This window comes from Mandrillus leucophaeus, unplaced genomic scaffold (genome assembly GCF_000951045.1).
Source record: "Mandrillus leucophaeus isolate KB7577 unplaced genomic scaffold, Mleu.le_1.0 Scaffold641, whole genome shotgun sequence".
Classification (NCBI taxonomy): domain Eukaryota; kingdom Metazoa; phylum Chordata; class Mammalia; order Primates; family Cercopithecidae; genus Mandrillus; species Mandrillus leucophaeus.
This window is the reverse complement of record NW_012106931.1, coordinates 716,019-731,769: the sequence shown is the minus strand read 5'-3', so window position 1 is coordinate 731,769 and position 15,751 is coordinate 716,019. Positions and strand designations below refer to the sequence as shown.

General features: G+C 43.3%; 1 protein-coding gene across 1 annotated transcript in view; it reads right to left on the bottom strand.

Annotated features, from left to right (window-relative positions):
* Positions 1 to 4,951, bottom strand: part of GALNT16 (polypeptide N-acetylgalactosaminyltransferase 16) — a 60,419-nt gene extending 55,468 nt beyond the window's left edge. Inside the window, exon 1 of the mRNA XM_012000920.1 lies at positions 4,906 to 4,951. Coding sequence (XP_011856310.1) covers positions 4,906 to 4,951 — 46 coding nt within the window. The remainder of the gene's footprint in view (positions 1 to 4,905) is intronic.
* Positions 4,952 to 15,751: the final 10,800 nt, after the last annotated feature.

Here is a 15,751-nt window from a genome sequence, read left to right as displayed (position 1 = left end):
AACTGAAAACAGGGTGGACTGGGGGTGGGGGCCGAGAAGCCAAGCCTTTCCTCACCTGTACTGCAGACATCAACCACAGAACACTCCCAAGAGGCTGGTACTTAGGTACTTAGGCACATGGGCAATTGGTGCCATTTCCTTTTCCGTCTTGACCATTAAAAGCACTTTGGGAGGCCGAGGCGGGCGGATCACGAGGTCAGGAGATGGAGACCATGCTGGCTAACACGGTGAAACTCCGTCTCTACTAAAAAATACAAAAAATTAGCCGGTTGCGGTGGCGGGCGCCTGTAGTCCCAGCTAGTCAGGAGGCTGAGGCAGGAGAATGGCGTGAACCCGGGAGGCGGAGCTCGCAGTGAGCTCAGATCGCGCTACTGCGCTTCAGCCTGGGTGACAGAGCGAGACTTCGTCTCAAACAAACAAACAAACAAACAAAAAACAAACAAAAAAAACCCATCTTTTTCTAAAGTGCCTGGTGTTGAGTGCTTAACTTAGTCACTTAGCTGAAGGGGGCAGGCAGGGCAAGGAGAGCTGAAAAGGGGTATCGGTCAAGTTCCTCCAGCTAGATCACAGCCACTCCTCAGCGGCAGTCGAGTTAACCTCTGAGTGAAGCAGTCCACAGCTGCGAAAAGAAGGTAATGGTACTTCCTCGGAGTGTCAAGCACCTCGGGTCATGGGAGGCCGTCACTAAATGACTGTATAAAAGGAGGGGTTTCAGCAAGATGATCTCTGAGTCTTCTTCCACCTCAAATATCAAATGAGCCGGAACAATACCCACTCAGCCTATCATTGTTCAATACATATTTATTGCAGATCATGGAGCAAATGCCGAAACAGTGAGGACTAGGTCTCTGGACAAGCCAGCTGGAGAGGTGAGAGCTTCTTTGTGACCTGTCGCTTTGCTTGGCACACAGTAGCTGCTTGAGGTATGTTTGTCACGTGAAAAAGTGTGTTCATTGTGCCCCAGAGACCTAGGCTCCACAGGAGCTGAAGGAGTTTCAGCAGTTCTGATTAGGTGTCACTAAAATGGGACTTGCTCCCTTGGGGATCTCGAGCTTTGGACAGGAGATAAAAATACAAAGGATTCTAGAACAGAGGAGCCCCAGGAGATGAGCTACCCTGTGAGTTCCACAGGTGGTTCCTGCCAAGTGCATGAGCTAGGCAGATGCGCATGCTAGCTGTAGGTCTGGGAGGGACAGAGATGTGTGTTTTATTGAGGTCGAAGGGTCCTCTGTGAGAAATGACATAATTGCAGGTTAATGGTGGATAGTGCTTTTCTTCCTTACTTAATATCTTTGAATACTGCATTAAATTGTTTTTAAGCCACCGGAATGGTTATTAAATTAGTACCCTTTTGGAAAACAGTCTGGCAGTATATTTCTAGTGCTTTATCCTTTGGCACATGGCCTCTTCTATTTCATTCTGTCCATTACCTTCCCCTAGGCATGGCAGGGTGCCCCAAATCTCCCATCTACCCAGAAGATTTCAATTTAACCTTTGGAAAGTACAAGCGACATGTGTAAATAGGCCCTCTCACCCAGGATTACTATTTTAATCATGATTCAACTTATAGACAAATATTAGGCAGAAAGATGTTCACAAGGGTCTTACAAGAATGAAAATTTGAAAATAATCTAAATGTTAACAGCAGGAAAAAGAGTAAATAAATTACGTTCTCTCAACTGAATAGAATATTTAGCAATGATGCACAATATTTGATATAGGCTGTGGGGAAGTAGGTACTCTTTAATACATTATTAGTGGGAGTATAAACTGGTACAAATCTTTTAGAGGTAAATTTAACAGTATGATCAAAAGTAAAAAACAAAAAGGGCACGTGATTCAATTATGGGGATTTTTCCTAAGGAAATGATTAAAATTTGGTTTCACTTATAATAGCAAACGATTGTAGGAAAAAACCCTAGTTCCAACCGTAGGGAATTGGCTCAGTAAGTTATTATGTAACAACAAACAGCCAAATTAATTTTGAAAAGGAAAAACGAAGCTGGAGGCATCACACTTCCTGATTTCAAAATGTATTACAGACCTACAGTCATCAAACAACAGTATGGAATTGGCATAGACACAAAGAGACCACTGGAAATGAATAGATACCCCAATAAACCCATCCATATATGGTCAACTGATGTCCAACAAGGGTGCCAAGAATACACACTGATGAAAGGATAGTCTCTTCTACAAATAGTGCTGGGAAAACATGATATCCACATGCAAAATAATGGAATTGGACCCCTATCTTATGCCATACACAAAAATCAACTAAAAATGGATTAAAGACAAATATAAGACTGGAAATTGTAAAACTCTAGAAGAAAACACAGGGGAAAATCTTCATACCATTGGTCTTGCAATGATTTCATGGACATGACATCAAAAACAGAGGCAACAGAAGCAAAAATAAAGCCGGACTGAATCAAACTGAAAAAGCTTCTGCACAGCAAGGTACACAATCAACAGAGTGAAAAGACTGACAGAAAATATTTGCAAATCATATTTCTTATAAGAGGTTAATTTCCAAAAAAATATAAGGAACTCCTACAACTCAACAGTAAAAAAACAAAAAACAAACAAACAAACAAAAAACTAGTAACCTGATTTAAAAATTGGGCTCAGAACTTGAATAGACATTTCTCCAAAGAATATACACAAACAGCCAACAGGTATATGAAAAAGTGCTCAGTATCACTAATCATCGAGAAATGCATATCAAAACCACAATAAAATACTTCTCAGGGCTGGGCGCGGTGGCTCACACCTGTAATCCCAGCACTTTGAGAGGCCGAGGCAGGTGGATCACCTGAGGTCAGGAGTTCAAGACCAGCCTGGCCAACATGGTGACATCCCATCTCTACTAAAAATGCCAGGCATGGTGGCACATGTCTGTAATCACAGCTACTTGGGAGGCTGAGGCAGGAGAATCACTTGAACCAGGGAAGCAGAGGTTTCAGTGAGCCGAGATCACACCACTGCACTCCAGTCTAGGCAAGAGTATGAGACTTTGTCTCAAAAAAAAAGAAAAAAAAAAGATACTTGTCAGGATGGTTATTATTAAAACAAAAACAAAAAACAAGACAGACAAGTATTGGTGAGGATGTGGAGAAACTGGAACTCCTGCATGCTGTTGGTGGGCATGTGAAATGGTGCGGCTGCTACAGAAACAGTATGGATGGAAGCTCTTAAAAAAAAATAAGTATAGAACTTCCATAACATCCAGCAAGACCACTCTGGGTATTTATCCAAAGGAATTGAAATCAAGACTTTGAAGGGATATTAGCACTCCTGTGTTCAATGCAGCATTGTTCACAATAGCCAAGATGCGGGAACAATCCAAATGTCCATGCCAGATGAACAGATAAAGAAAATGTGGTAGATGCATACAATGAAACTATTCAGCCTTCAGAAAGAAGGAAATCCTGCCATTTGCAATAATGCGGATGAACCTTGGGGACACTATGCCAAGTGAAATAAGCCAGTCCCAGAAAGACAAATACCGCATGATTCCACTTATATGAAGTATCTAAAATATAATGATGTCAAATTCATAGATATCAAAATGTCAGATTCATGGTTGCCAGGGGCTATTGGGAAGAGGTGTAGAGGAAACAGGGAATTACTAATCAACAGCTATGAAGTTTCAGCCAAGCAAAATGAATGAGCTCTAGAGTCTGCTGTACAACATCGTCCCTGTAGTCAATGATATTGGATTGTACACTTCAAAATTTGCTAAGAAGGTAGGTCTCATGTTATGTGTTCTTACTGCAATAATACAAAAGAAAAAAGAAAAAAACTACATATGGAATTAAAAGGCCTACATTTCTCACTCATTGACATATGATCTATTAGAAGTTATTTACATTTTCTGAATCTCCATCTCTTCATTTATAAAATTAAACCATAATAGAACCTGGACTGAACTCTCCAACTCTGTCAAGAGGGAAGAAATTTACTGTTGGCCTTTACTGGTCTGTTTTATATTTCAAAAGAATATTGGGTGTTGCAAATTGGAACTGAAGGGGTAAACTTATTAAACCTGTGATTGGTTGGTGTTTTCCTATCATTTTAACAGACTAAATTTGTAGTGGGCAAATGGGAAAATACTTGTACAATTTAAAAATGTCATCATTAAATATGAGCTGATCCCTCACCCCCACCCCTAAAAAGAGCCTGGAAAAAAAGTGATGGAAGACTCCTTAAATAGAACATACTGCAGTTATAAAAATGATGCAGAAATCAACATTTTTTAACATGGAAAGATGTTCACTAGACATAGTTAAATGGGAAAAAATAAGCTACAAATTAATATGTGCATTTTAATCCCATTTTTGTTTATCTGAATGTTCTCATTTATCTTGCTGAATAATTATACCTCTGAAATCAAGAAAAAATAACAATAATAATATTAGCTATAAAAGCTCTGTAGCAGTACAAAAAAACGCTTGCACAATAAAGGGAGGAAAGGGCAGGATAAAATTGTATACACTGTGTGATTGCAGTTATGTAAAAATTACGGACCTTGACAAGAAGGGTATACTGAAAACTAAAAACTGTGATTTGTTAGGATGGGAAGATTATGGGTGATTTTCCATCCTTTCGGTTGTTACTATGTTTATGTAATTGTTATTTTTTTTTCAGATCTTTTCAGACTTTTTCCTCTGTAGCCTCTCCTCTCCTTGGAATGGTTGTCTTTATGGTAAGTAAGGCTGCTTACTAAATATAATGCATTCCATGGGCCTAGTGTACAGCTTACTGTTACTTTCATGGAGAAAGGATGGTCTCTGCAACACATGGTTGGAGCTGACTTTCCCTGGGTGAAGTCTCTGCCATCTCTACCCTATTTCTTATCAGCCCTGATCCCTGACCCCAAGCAGCAGATGCTGTTGGGCTAACCAGCCCCTCCCTTTGGGTTCTTCAGCGCCTTCAGGCCCCGACCCATTTTGGCTATCTTGGATCCCACCTGAAGGCTCAGGACCTTGCTGGGGCAGAACGGCGAGCAAATGTGAACCACTAACAACGGGTCAGGGTGCCCTCACACATAGCTGTGGCAGGTACATTTCTTTGAAGAAAACAACTTGGCAAATGCATCAAAAGCCTTTAAAATGTTCACAACCTCTGGTCTAGTAATTTTGATTCTAGGGTGTTATAAAATAATAAGTAATGAAGATGTAGGTACAAAGACACAGGCTTAATATTTTTTATAATAGTAAGATATTAGAAATAATCTAAATGTCCAATAATGGGAGAGTGGTTACATTATGGCATATCATAAGGTTGCCATGTAAAATACAGGATACCCGGTTAAATTAAAATTTCAGATAAGCAACAAATAATTTTTTTGGTATAAGTATGTCTCAAATATTGCTGTAAGATACATTTATTCTAAAAAATTATTCTTTTTTATAGTATTTGTTTATCTAAAATTCAAGTTGGGATAGAGTTATACTAAAAATTTATTCATTTTTGGCCGGGCGCGGTGGCTCAAGCCTGTAATCCCAGCACTTTGGGAGGCCGAGACGGGCGGATCACGAGGTCAGGAAATCGAGACCATCCTGGCTAACCCGGTGAAACCCCGTCTCTACTAAAAATTCCAAAACATTAGCCGGGCGAGGTGGCGGGCGCCTGTAGTCCCAGTTACTTGGGAGGCTGAGGCAGGAGAATGGCGTAAACCCGGGAGGCGGAGCTTGCAGTGAGCTGAGATCTGGCCACTGCACTCCAGCCCGGGCAACAGAGCGAGACTCCGTCTCAAAAAAAAAAAAAACAACAAAAAAAAACACCTTTATTCATTTTTATCTGAAACTCTAATTTATCTGGATGTCTTGTATTTTCATGTGCTAAATCTGGTCACCCTATACATCCATATGATGGAATATAATATAGCCATTAAAATTCATATTTTTAGCGCAGTAGCTTTCAAATTGTGCTTCTTCTCTTCCTGCGCTTTAACTAGAATGTCTCACCTTTTGTCTCTTTTATATTTTAGACTTCTGTGTGAGATTTGGTTTAAAAATAAGAGTTCCATTACTAAACAAAGTTTGAAAAACACTGTTTTAGAAAACTAACAACAGGAAACAGTGCTCATAAAATAGATACTACATAGATAAAAATCATGTTAAAATCAGTATGATTCTAGGTTTGTGTGTACATGCACATACACACACAGAGAAAGAGAATGAGAGACAGACAGACATCAGACACACTGGAAAAATCTTTTTTTTAAAAAAAAAGTTATTATTTCTGGGTGTTGGAATTATAGGTGATTTTTGGAAGATTTCCAGAAGATTTTTTTCAAGTTTTCTTCAATGAATAAATGCATTCACATTTTGAAAAAGAATCACTATTAAAAATATCTACCTTCTCAGATGACATTAATACTTTAACATCCTTAATTCTCTATATATGTGATTATTAAATCAGGGAGTTATGAACGCTCTGGGGATCTAATGAAATCTGCATCCTATTCTCAGAAGGCAGATTCACACAAAACTTTGCATACAGCCCCCCAAGCTAAACTTCTTGTTAAGAATCTGTCTTGAGATTCTGTTTTCTTTTTGTTTGTTTGTTTGTTTTAGATGAGGTCTCACTGTCACCCAAGCTGGCACCATCTCGGCTCACTGCAACCTCTGCCTCTTGGGTTCAAGCGATTCTCCTGCCTCAGCCTCCTGAGTAGCTGGGACTACAGGCACACACCACCATGTCCAGCTAATTTTTTTGTACTTTTTGGAGAGATCAGGTTTCACCATGTTGCCCAGGCTGGTCTCAAACTCCTGAGCTCAAATCATCCACCTGCCTTTGCCTCCCAAAGTGCTGGGATTACAGGAGTGAGTCACCACGCCTGGCGCCTCCCTAGATTCTTGATTCTAGAATGCAATTACTTAACTCTGCCTGTTTATAAAGCTACATACTCTGGGCTGGGTGCAGTAGTTCACACCTGTAATCCCAGCACTTGGGAGGCTGAGGCAGGCGAGTCTCTTGAGATCACCCTGGCCAACATCGTGAAAACCCGTCTCTACTGAAAATACAAAAATTAGCCGGGTGTGGTGGCATGAACCTGTAATCCCAGCTATTAGGGAGGCTGAGGCAGGAGAATCACTTGAACCCAGGAGGTGGAGGTTGCAGTGAGCAGAGATGGCACCACGGCAATACTCTGTCCCTGAGGCAATGGTTCTTAAGTTTTTCTGGGGGATATGGGGAATGGTGATCGCACACCTGCTGAGACCCTGTTAAAAGCTATGGACTCTTTCCTCAGGAAAAAAGCACACATGAACACATAAACTCGCACGCAGCTGCAGGTGGTTTCAGAGGCTCACAAACCCCTGAGGTCCATGCTTGGAGTCCAGATTCAGAATCCCTGGCGCAATCCCAAGCCTTTGGCACTCCCTGGAGCCCTGAAATGCCCAACTTCCTTTTGGGCCAAACTGGTTAAACGTGAATTTTGAAAAAAGAAACAAAGCCAGGGATTGAATTAGCTCAGCACTCCCAGGGGGCTGCCTCACAGCAAGCACTTTCAAAGTGTGTGTGAGAGAATACGATGCAGAGGAAGAATTTCTTGTACTCTGAGTACCGCTGAAAAGCATTCAATTTGGGAGGGCTCCACGGACAGGAAGAAGAACCAGAAGGTAAATACCAAGTTGGTACCTCTTACTTCCTATGTCCCATGCCTTTGGGATGGGGCGAGGAGGGGAGTGTGGGGGTAGGAACAGGAGTCTTGTTTTAATTCTGAGTTGGATGTCCTCTTGCTTTGAAAGATCTCTCAAGCAGCTGTACCAAGAACCAAACCCCAAGACCTCTACCAACTGTCATGGCAAAGGGGACTGCTAGGACCTGGGAGGAGGGCCTGCAGGAGGGGTGGGCGATTTGGCAGTAGCTCTCCAGAGGTTAAATGGGCACACCCCAAGTGAAACGGAAGATTCTGCAGATGACTCAAATCAACATTTAAAACCATTCCTGCAGGCTTCAAACATCACCCCAGACCCTGATAGGCAAGAGCAAGCATGGTTTTCTGAGGTCAGAGAATGCTGCCTGGGCTCTCTAGGGGGCAGCAGCTCTTAGAGGTGGCCCTGGCAGCAGCAGAAGCATCACCAGCCACAGCGCCAGTGACAGCAAGGGCAGGAGTGGCATCACCCCAGTGCTGATGCTGCTCAGTGTTTCCATTTCTGGGTCTGCATATTTGTGTGAATATGTGAGTGTGCTTATGTGTGTACACAGGCACAAGCTTTGCTGTGGACAGGGATGTGTCTGTGTGTATCAGAGCATATGCATGTGTGTGGGTGTAGCACACACATACTTTCAATACAAAAGTTCTTCAAGGGGGCACAGAGGGGTTCACCCAGTGGTTAGAGATTTGCTTATTTTGGAATTAACTTTTTTTTCAAGTTTCAGAGCCATTTGTGGGGAAAGCAGGCAGCACCCTAGGAAACATCCCTTCCTAAAATGTGCATACACATGTGCCAAATGCAGCCGCTGAGGGGCTAGGGAAGAGAGGCCTGGCGCTCTGGGGCCTCATCCCTTCATCCTGCTTCTGAGGCTGCTCGAACTCTTGCAAGATCTCAGAGTCGCTCCATCAGACCCTGTAACACAGAAGCCTTGGTGTCTTAGAAGGAGATAGGGACAGAATCTGTGGGAAGCCTCCACTGTAGCCTGACAGTTCCATGGTGAAGATGAGATTCCCAGCACCCAGCCCAGGGGAGTGACAGTCACAGGCCTCCCAGAGACCTGGCCCAGGAGTTTCTTCAACATGCTTTTTGGAGGCTTTATGAAGCAGAAGCGTAGCTAGGGCTCTGGGAGGCAGGAAGACTGGGTTTGAGTCTCAGATCCCCACAATGGGCAAGATGTATTATTCACTCAGCCTCCACCTCTGCACCTGCAAAATGGGGACAATGACAGAACCTCTTCCTTAAGGATATTAGAAAGACTCAAGGTAATGCCTCCACAGTACACTGCTCAGCACTCCCCACCCCACCTTATGGATGAGGCTGCCCTGGCTCTGGAGCACCCTTGGAGGTCAGCCACAGCCTTTGCTGCAACACCATCGCAGGGGAGCATCTTCCTCTGCGCCATCCTGTGTGCCTTGTAAGTATGCATTCCAAAGTGCTGCCGAACAAACCTGCTGCACGTAAACCTCCATCTCAGAGTCAGCTTCCTGGGAACCTAAGACTTGAGGTGAGATCCCTTAGGGAGCAAATGAAGTGAGAACAGCCTTGACAAGCAATTTTGGAGGAACAGTGGGGACAAAAACCTCCCTGGAGTGGATTCAAGAAAGAACGAAAGGAGAGAAACAGCACAGCAAGTGTAGGCAACTCTTTCCAGGAGTTTTGCTGTTTTACTAGGAGCACAGAGATGCAGAAACAGCAAGCCATTTCCCCAGGGCTACTGCACGTGCTGAAATCGGGCCCTAGATATGGACACCTGTCCCATCTGCCTCAGTCTCAACTGCACACAGATGTTTCTTAGCAGTCTTCAGCAGAAGAACTGCTCTGATACAAGCTAGTTCATTCCAGCTGGGAGCAGAAGTGCAAGGCCTCGGCCTTGGGTGATGTCCAGAGCTGAGTGTCGGGACTTCTGAAGACACAGGAGGCAGCTCCCTCTTGGCTGCGCCTACCTCTGCAGGACAAAAGCCTCCAGCCCTCGGGTAAAGGCAGATGCCTGGCCTCCCCCGACTCCAACTCTCTTCAGTTACACACCCCTGCCTACAGCTCCAGCACCACAGAAGATACCCAGTAAAGCCACTAGCAACCTTCCCACTAGGCCCCCAGATCTGGCTTATTAAATTGTCTCCTGTCACAAGGACCACTTACAACAGCTGTTGCTGTGGCAACCAGGCAGTCAGCCTTCCGCTCCAGCTAACAGCCATGAACCTCCTGCTGACTACTTGGCTTAGGCAACTGCAGAAGATGCCCCCAGAGTGTCTGTGAGGCTGGAACACGGTGGAGGACGTGGGAAGTGTGGGACAGGGAACGGGAGGCTGTGCAGTGTAGAGATTTGGAATTGTTCTGTCATTCGCTACCAACAGGTTGGAAGAGCTATGAGATGACTCCTGCCAGAGGAGTTCCCACACCTCGCGATGCAGGCCACTTCTCCAGCAACACCCCCTTCCCCACTCCACTCCCCATCTACAAGCTGAAGGAGGGAGGGCCCTCCAGGGACGGAGAGAGGGCCACACACAGCTAGGACAGAATCCTGCCAGTGCAGGTGAAGGGCGCTGGGCACTCACCAGCCCTGAGAAAGAGGGGGGCATCAGGAACTGGCATTGGCGGGCCCCAACGTTGCTGTTGAGAGGCTGTAACTCCACTGCCCTCCTGGCTCTTCCTGAGCGAGGGGCTGCTTTCTTTAACCAGTCCTGAATGTCTCTAATCTGAATTTGTAGCTGAGTGACTAGAGATTTTGAAGTTGCATAGATGAGTGTTCAAACCTTAGTTCTTTCACTTGCTACCTGTTTAACATAAGGCAAATTACTTAATCTCTCTGAGCCTCAGTTTTTGTAGCTGTAAATTAGGGATGAGTACAGTACTGACCAACAAACAGTTTCAAGGATTAATTGAGGTAGAGCACATAAAGTATGTAAGATACAGTACCTGGCACATAATCAGCTCTCAGTAAGTCGGTACTATTATTGCTATTACTGCTATTGTTATCATCACTGATGATTATGTCACTAGAAGACCTAGAGGTTGAACACATAATTGAGAGTCAGAAGAACTGAGAATGATAAAAGCAAACTTCAGCATATGATCTACAATATGGTATTATTTTTGTTTTAAAAAAATGTTAACAGTGGATATCTCTAAGTGACAGTGTTATGTTTTTCTTTGTAGTTTGTTTTTTCAGCTTTTCTGAACACATAATACTAACGTAATTAGAAAAAATACTCTTAAAGGTTGAGGATGAGCATTAAAAGTGAGTTAAGTACTGAAAACCATGGACTGGTACACTTTAATGGGTGAATTGTATAGTATGTGAATCATGCTTCATTAAAGCTGTTATTTTAAAAAGCCTTAAAACATGAGTCAAGGTGTACAAGAATAGCCCATTCAAAAATTCTTAACATAAAAATGTATAAACTAAAGAAAAGAAAGTAAAAGAAAGAAACAAAATGAGGCAAAAGCTGAAAAACAGAACTATTATGTAACAGTTAAAAGGTTCGATAACTCACTCTATTGGTGAGGCAATAGGAAATCAAGAACTTGCAAGTGTGTACAGCTGCTGGGAGTGTCAACTGATATAACTGCCAAAGAGGGCAAATCAGTGAAAATTACAAATGCTACAAATGGACATACTCTCTCACCCAGCAATTCCTTTTTAGGAAATGTATCCTAGAGATGTTTTGCATGATAAATGACGTATGTACAAGGCAATGAACCACAACATTGCCTGTTAAGAGTAAAAGACTGGAAATAGTCCAAATGTCCATCAGTAGGTGGCTGATTGAATAAGTTATGGTATAGCTACACAATGAAATAATATGTAGCTGTAAAAGGTAAATAAAAGAATGCAAATAAAAGACTGTCTTCTGATATGGAAAGATTTCCAAGCTATACTATTAAGTGAAAAAGAAATCAAGGTGCAAAATACTATATGTAATATGCTACCTTTTGTATAAAAGGTGAGAAAAGACATCTATCTATCTATCTATCTATCTATCTATCTATCTATTATCTATCTATCTATCTATCTATCTATCTATCTATCTATCTATCTGGTTTTATTTTGTGTTGAGACAGAGTCTGGCTCTGCCACACAGGCTGGAGTGCAGTGGTGTAATCTTGGCTCACTGCAACCTCTGCCTCCCAGGTCCAAGCAATCCTCTCACCTCAGCCTCCTGAGTAGCTAGGACTACAGGTGTGTGCCACCATGCCAGGCTAATTTTTATATTTTTTGTAGAGATGTGGTTTTGCCATGTTACCCAGGCTGGTTTTGAACTCCTGAACTTAAGTAATCTGCCCACCTCAGCTTCCCAAAGTGCTGGGATTACAGGCATGAGCCAACACACCTGACCAAGACTATATATTTATATTTTCTTGCATACGTGATATTGTTTGGCTCTGTGTTCCCACCCAAATCTCATGTTGAATTGTAATCCCCAGTGTTGGAGATGGGGCCTGGAGGGAGGTGATCGGATCATGCGGGAGATTTCTTACAAATAGTTTAACACCATCCCCCTTTGTGCTGTTCTCATAATAGTGAGTTCTCATGAGATCTGGTTGTCTAAAAGTGTGCAGCACCTCCTCCCTCTTCTCTCTTCCTCCTATGCTGGCCATGTGAAGTGGCACACACCACCTTTACCTTCTCCCATGAGTGGAAGTTTCCTGAGGCCTCTCCAGAAGCAGACGCCTTTATGCTTCCTGTACAGCCTGGAGAACCGAGAGCCAGTGAAACCTCTTTTCTTTATACATTACCTAACATCAGGTATTTCTTTACAGCAATCCAAGAATGGACTGGTAATGATATGCATAAAGAAATTTTGGAAGTTTCCATGAACAAAACTGTGGTTGGAGGGAACTGAGAACTAAGCAGATGGGGGATAGGACTTTCCAGAGTGAAAGGAATACCTTCTTATACTCCTTGGACTTAGAACCTGATTAATATATTACCTATGAGAAATTAAATACTCCAGAAAAAAAACGAGTGGTTTCAACGAAAGAACAATAGCAAAATGTTAATGTTAATTTTTTTTTTTTTTTTTGAGACGGAATCTTGCTCTGATGCCCAGGCTGGGGTGTAGTGGTGTGATCTTGGCTCACTGCAACCTCCCACTCCTGTGTTCAAGCAATTCTCCTGCCTCAGTCTCCCATGTAGCTGGGACTACAGGCACGTGCCACCATACCTGGCTAATTTTTGTATTTTTAGTAGAGACAGGGTTTTGCTGTGTTGGCCAGGCTGGTCTTGAACTCCTGACCTCAGGTGATCCGCCCACCTTGGCCTCCCAGAGTGCTAGGATTACAGGCGTTAGCCATCGTGCCCAGCCTAATTTTTTTTTTTCTTTTTTTTGAGACAGAGTCTCAATTTCACTTTGCCCCTCAGGCTGAAGTGCAGGGGCACAGTCTCAGCTCACTGCAGTCTCAACCACCCCAGCTCAAGTGATCCTCCTGCCTCAGCCTCCCAAGCAGTTGGTATTACAGGCATGCACCACCACACCCAGCTAATTTTTGTATTTTTGGTAGAGGTGGGGTTTCACCATGTTGCCCAGGCTGGTCTCAAACTCCTGAGCTCAAGCAATCCACCCGCCTCAGCCTCCCAAAGTGCTAGGATTACAGGCGTGAGCCATGGCACCCAGCCAATGTTAAATGTTGAGGTGGTTGATGGGCCCATGGGGGTTCATTGTATGTTTAAATTTTTTCATAATAGATTGTTAAAATTTTAAAAGGTATTCATAAAGATCAAAAGGTGGAAAAAATCCAAATGTCTATCATCTGGTGAATGAAAAAATATGAGGCATATCCATACCATGGAATGTTATTCATCAATAAAAATGAACAGACTACTAATATAAACTACAACACAGGTGAACCTCAAAAATATCATGTGAGCCAGCGTGGTGTCCTGTGCCTGAAATCCTAGTTCCTTGGAAAGCTGAAGCAGGAGGATCCCTTGAGCCTAGGAGTTCAAATCCAGTCTGGGCAACAAGATGAGACCCCCCTCTTTAAAAGTAAATAAACATAAAAAAAAATCAGGTGACGTGAAAGAAGCTAGTCACGAAAGACTGCATATTGTAGGTTCCATTTATATAAAATGTCTCCCCTAAAAAGCAAATCCATAGAGACAGAGAGTAAATTAGTAGTTCCCTAGGGCTGGGGGTGGGAAGGGGAAGTGACTGTATATGGGCATGCGGGATCCTTTTGGGATAACAGAAACGTTCCAAACTTGATTATGGTGATAGTTGCACAAGTGTAAATTTAGTACAAGTCCTCGAATTGCGGTTAGAACTAGTGAATTTTTTGGTATGTAAATTGTACCTCAGTAAAGTGGCTTTTTATAAAGGTAAAGGAGGGCTGGGCACGGTGGGTCATGCCTGTAATCCAGCACTTTGGGAGGCCGAAGTGGATAGATCATTTGAGGTCAGGAGTTCAAGACCAGCCTGACCAACATAGTGAAACCCTATCTCTACTAAAAAATACAAAAATTGGCCAGGCACAGTGGCATGCACCTGTAATCCCAGCTACTTGGGAGGCTGAGGCAGGAGAATTGCTTGAACCCAGGGGGTGGAGGTTGCAGTGAGCCGAGATCGTGCCATTGCACTCCAGCCTGGGTAACAGAGCGAGATGGGAGGCCAAGGGGGTGGATCACAAGGTCAGGATTTCCAGACCATACTGGCCAACGTGGTCAAACTGTCTCTACTAAAAATACAAAAATTAGCCAGGCATGGTGGTGGTGCACGCCTGTAGTCCCAAGTACTCAGGAGGCTGAGGCAGGAGAATCGCTTGAACCAGGGAGACAGAGGTTGCAGTGAGCCAAGATCATGCCACTGCACTCTTGCCTGGTGACAGAGCAAGACTCCGTCTCAAAAAAAAAAAAAAAGTGTGGGTTCTGGCATTGGCCTCACTGGGTGAAAATGCCAGCTCTCCCAGTGTAGCTGCTCCTTTATCTTCCTGTTCCCTTATCAGTAACGTGGTCCTGGGAATAACTAATGCTTACTATAAAGCCAGGCATTGGTTCCAGCACTTTACATATATTAATGCGCTTAAGCCTCATAACTTTCCTACGATCATCATGATTTTACAAATAAGAAAACTGGGCACAGAGAGGTTAAGTGACTTGCCCGCGGTCACACAGCTAGCAGGCAGTAGGGCAAGCGGTAGCCAGATTTTAAGGGCCAAATGCTTAAGCACCATACTGCACCACCTCACAATGACATCACCTATTTCAGGTGGTTATGAGAATTAAATAAAAACAATGAATACAAAGTACTTGACATACAATAAGTGCTCAATAAATGCTAGTCAGGGAAGAAACTACTACTTAACTGACTCAAATGGTTTGAATTGGTCCAGTTGTATTTTGAAGTGATTGGGGAGAAAAAAGCCAAGCCTGTTTAAGAGGTAGTTTGTCTGAAAGAAAAGTGCTTAAATCTACAGAGCCTCTGTAAAGAAATCCCTTTTCTATCTGGTTTAGATGTTACGAGGTGGAGTAAGAAGTCAATGCAGTTCCTACCGCACCTGGGTTTCTTTGCAGCAGTGAGGTGGTGTGCTGAGGAGTTTAAAGCCCAGGCTTTGGGGCAGGACAGAACAGCGTTTGGTCCTGGCCCCTCTACCAACATGGCCATCTGATCAGTGACAAGATACTTAACTTCTGTTCAGTCTCAGCCTCCTTGTCTGTAAAATGGGTTGGGGAAAAAAAAAAAAAAGAAGAAAAAAAAACCTGCTTGGAGGTTGCAAGGATGACATATTGTAATATGTGCAGAGTGCTCAGCATAGGCCATGGCACATATTGAGGGATTAACAAGTTCAGTCAATGATCTTCCACCTAATTTTCTTGTCACCACAGATGCATTTCTCATTACAGCTCATTAAGGAAGTGTAGCACTTTATCGAGGAAGGTTAACAAAAGGTCTTGTGCTCTCAGCACTGTGATCCGACTCTCCACACTGGGAAAAGGCTGCCCAATGGGCCAACCCTGTCATCATCCTGGAGGGACGACAGGAACTTTAGCCCCTGAGTACTGCAAATCAAACTGGTAGGGGGACACCGCCATCACTAGACTAACGAGAAAAGGATAAGGTGCTTTAAGTAGATCTGTGAGTTTG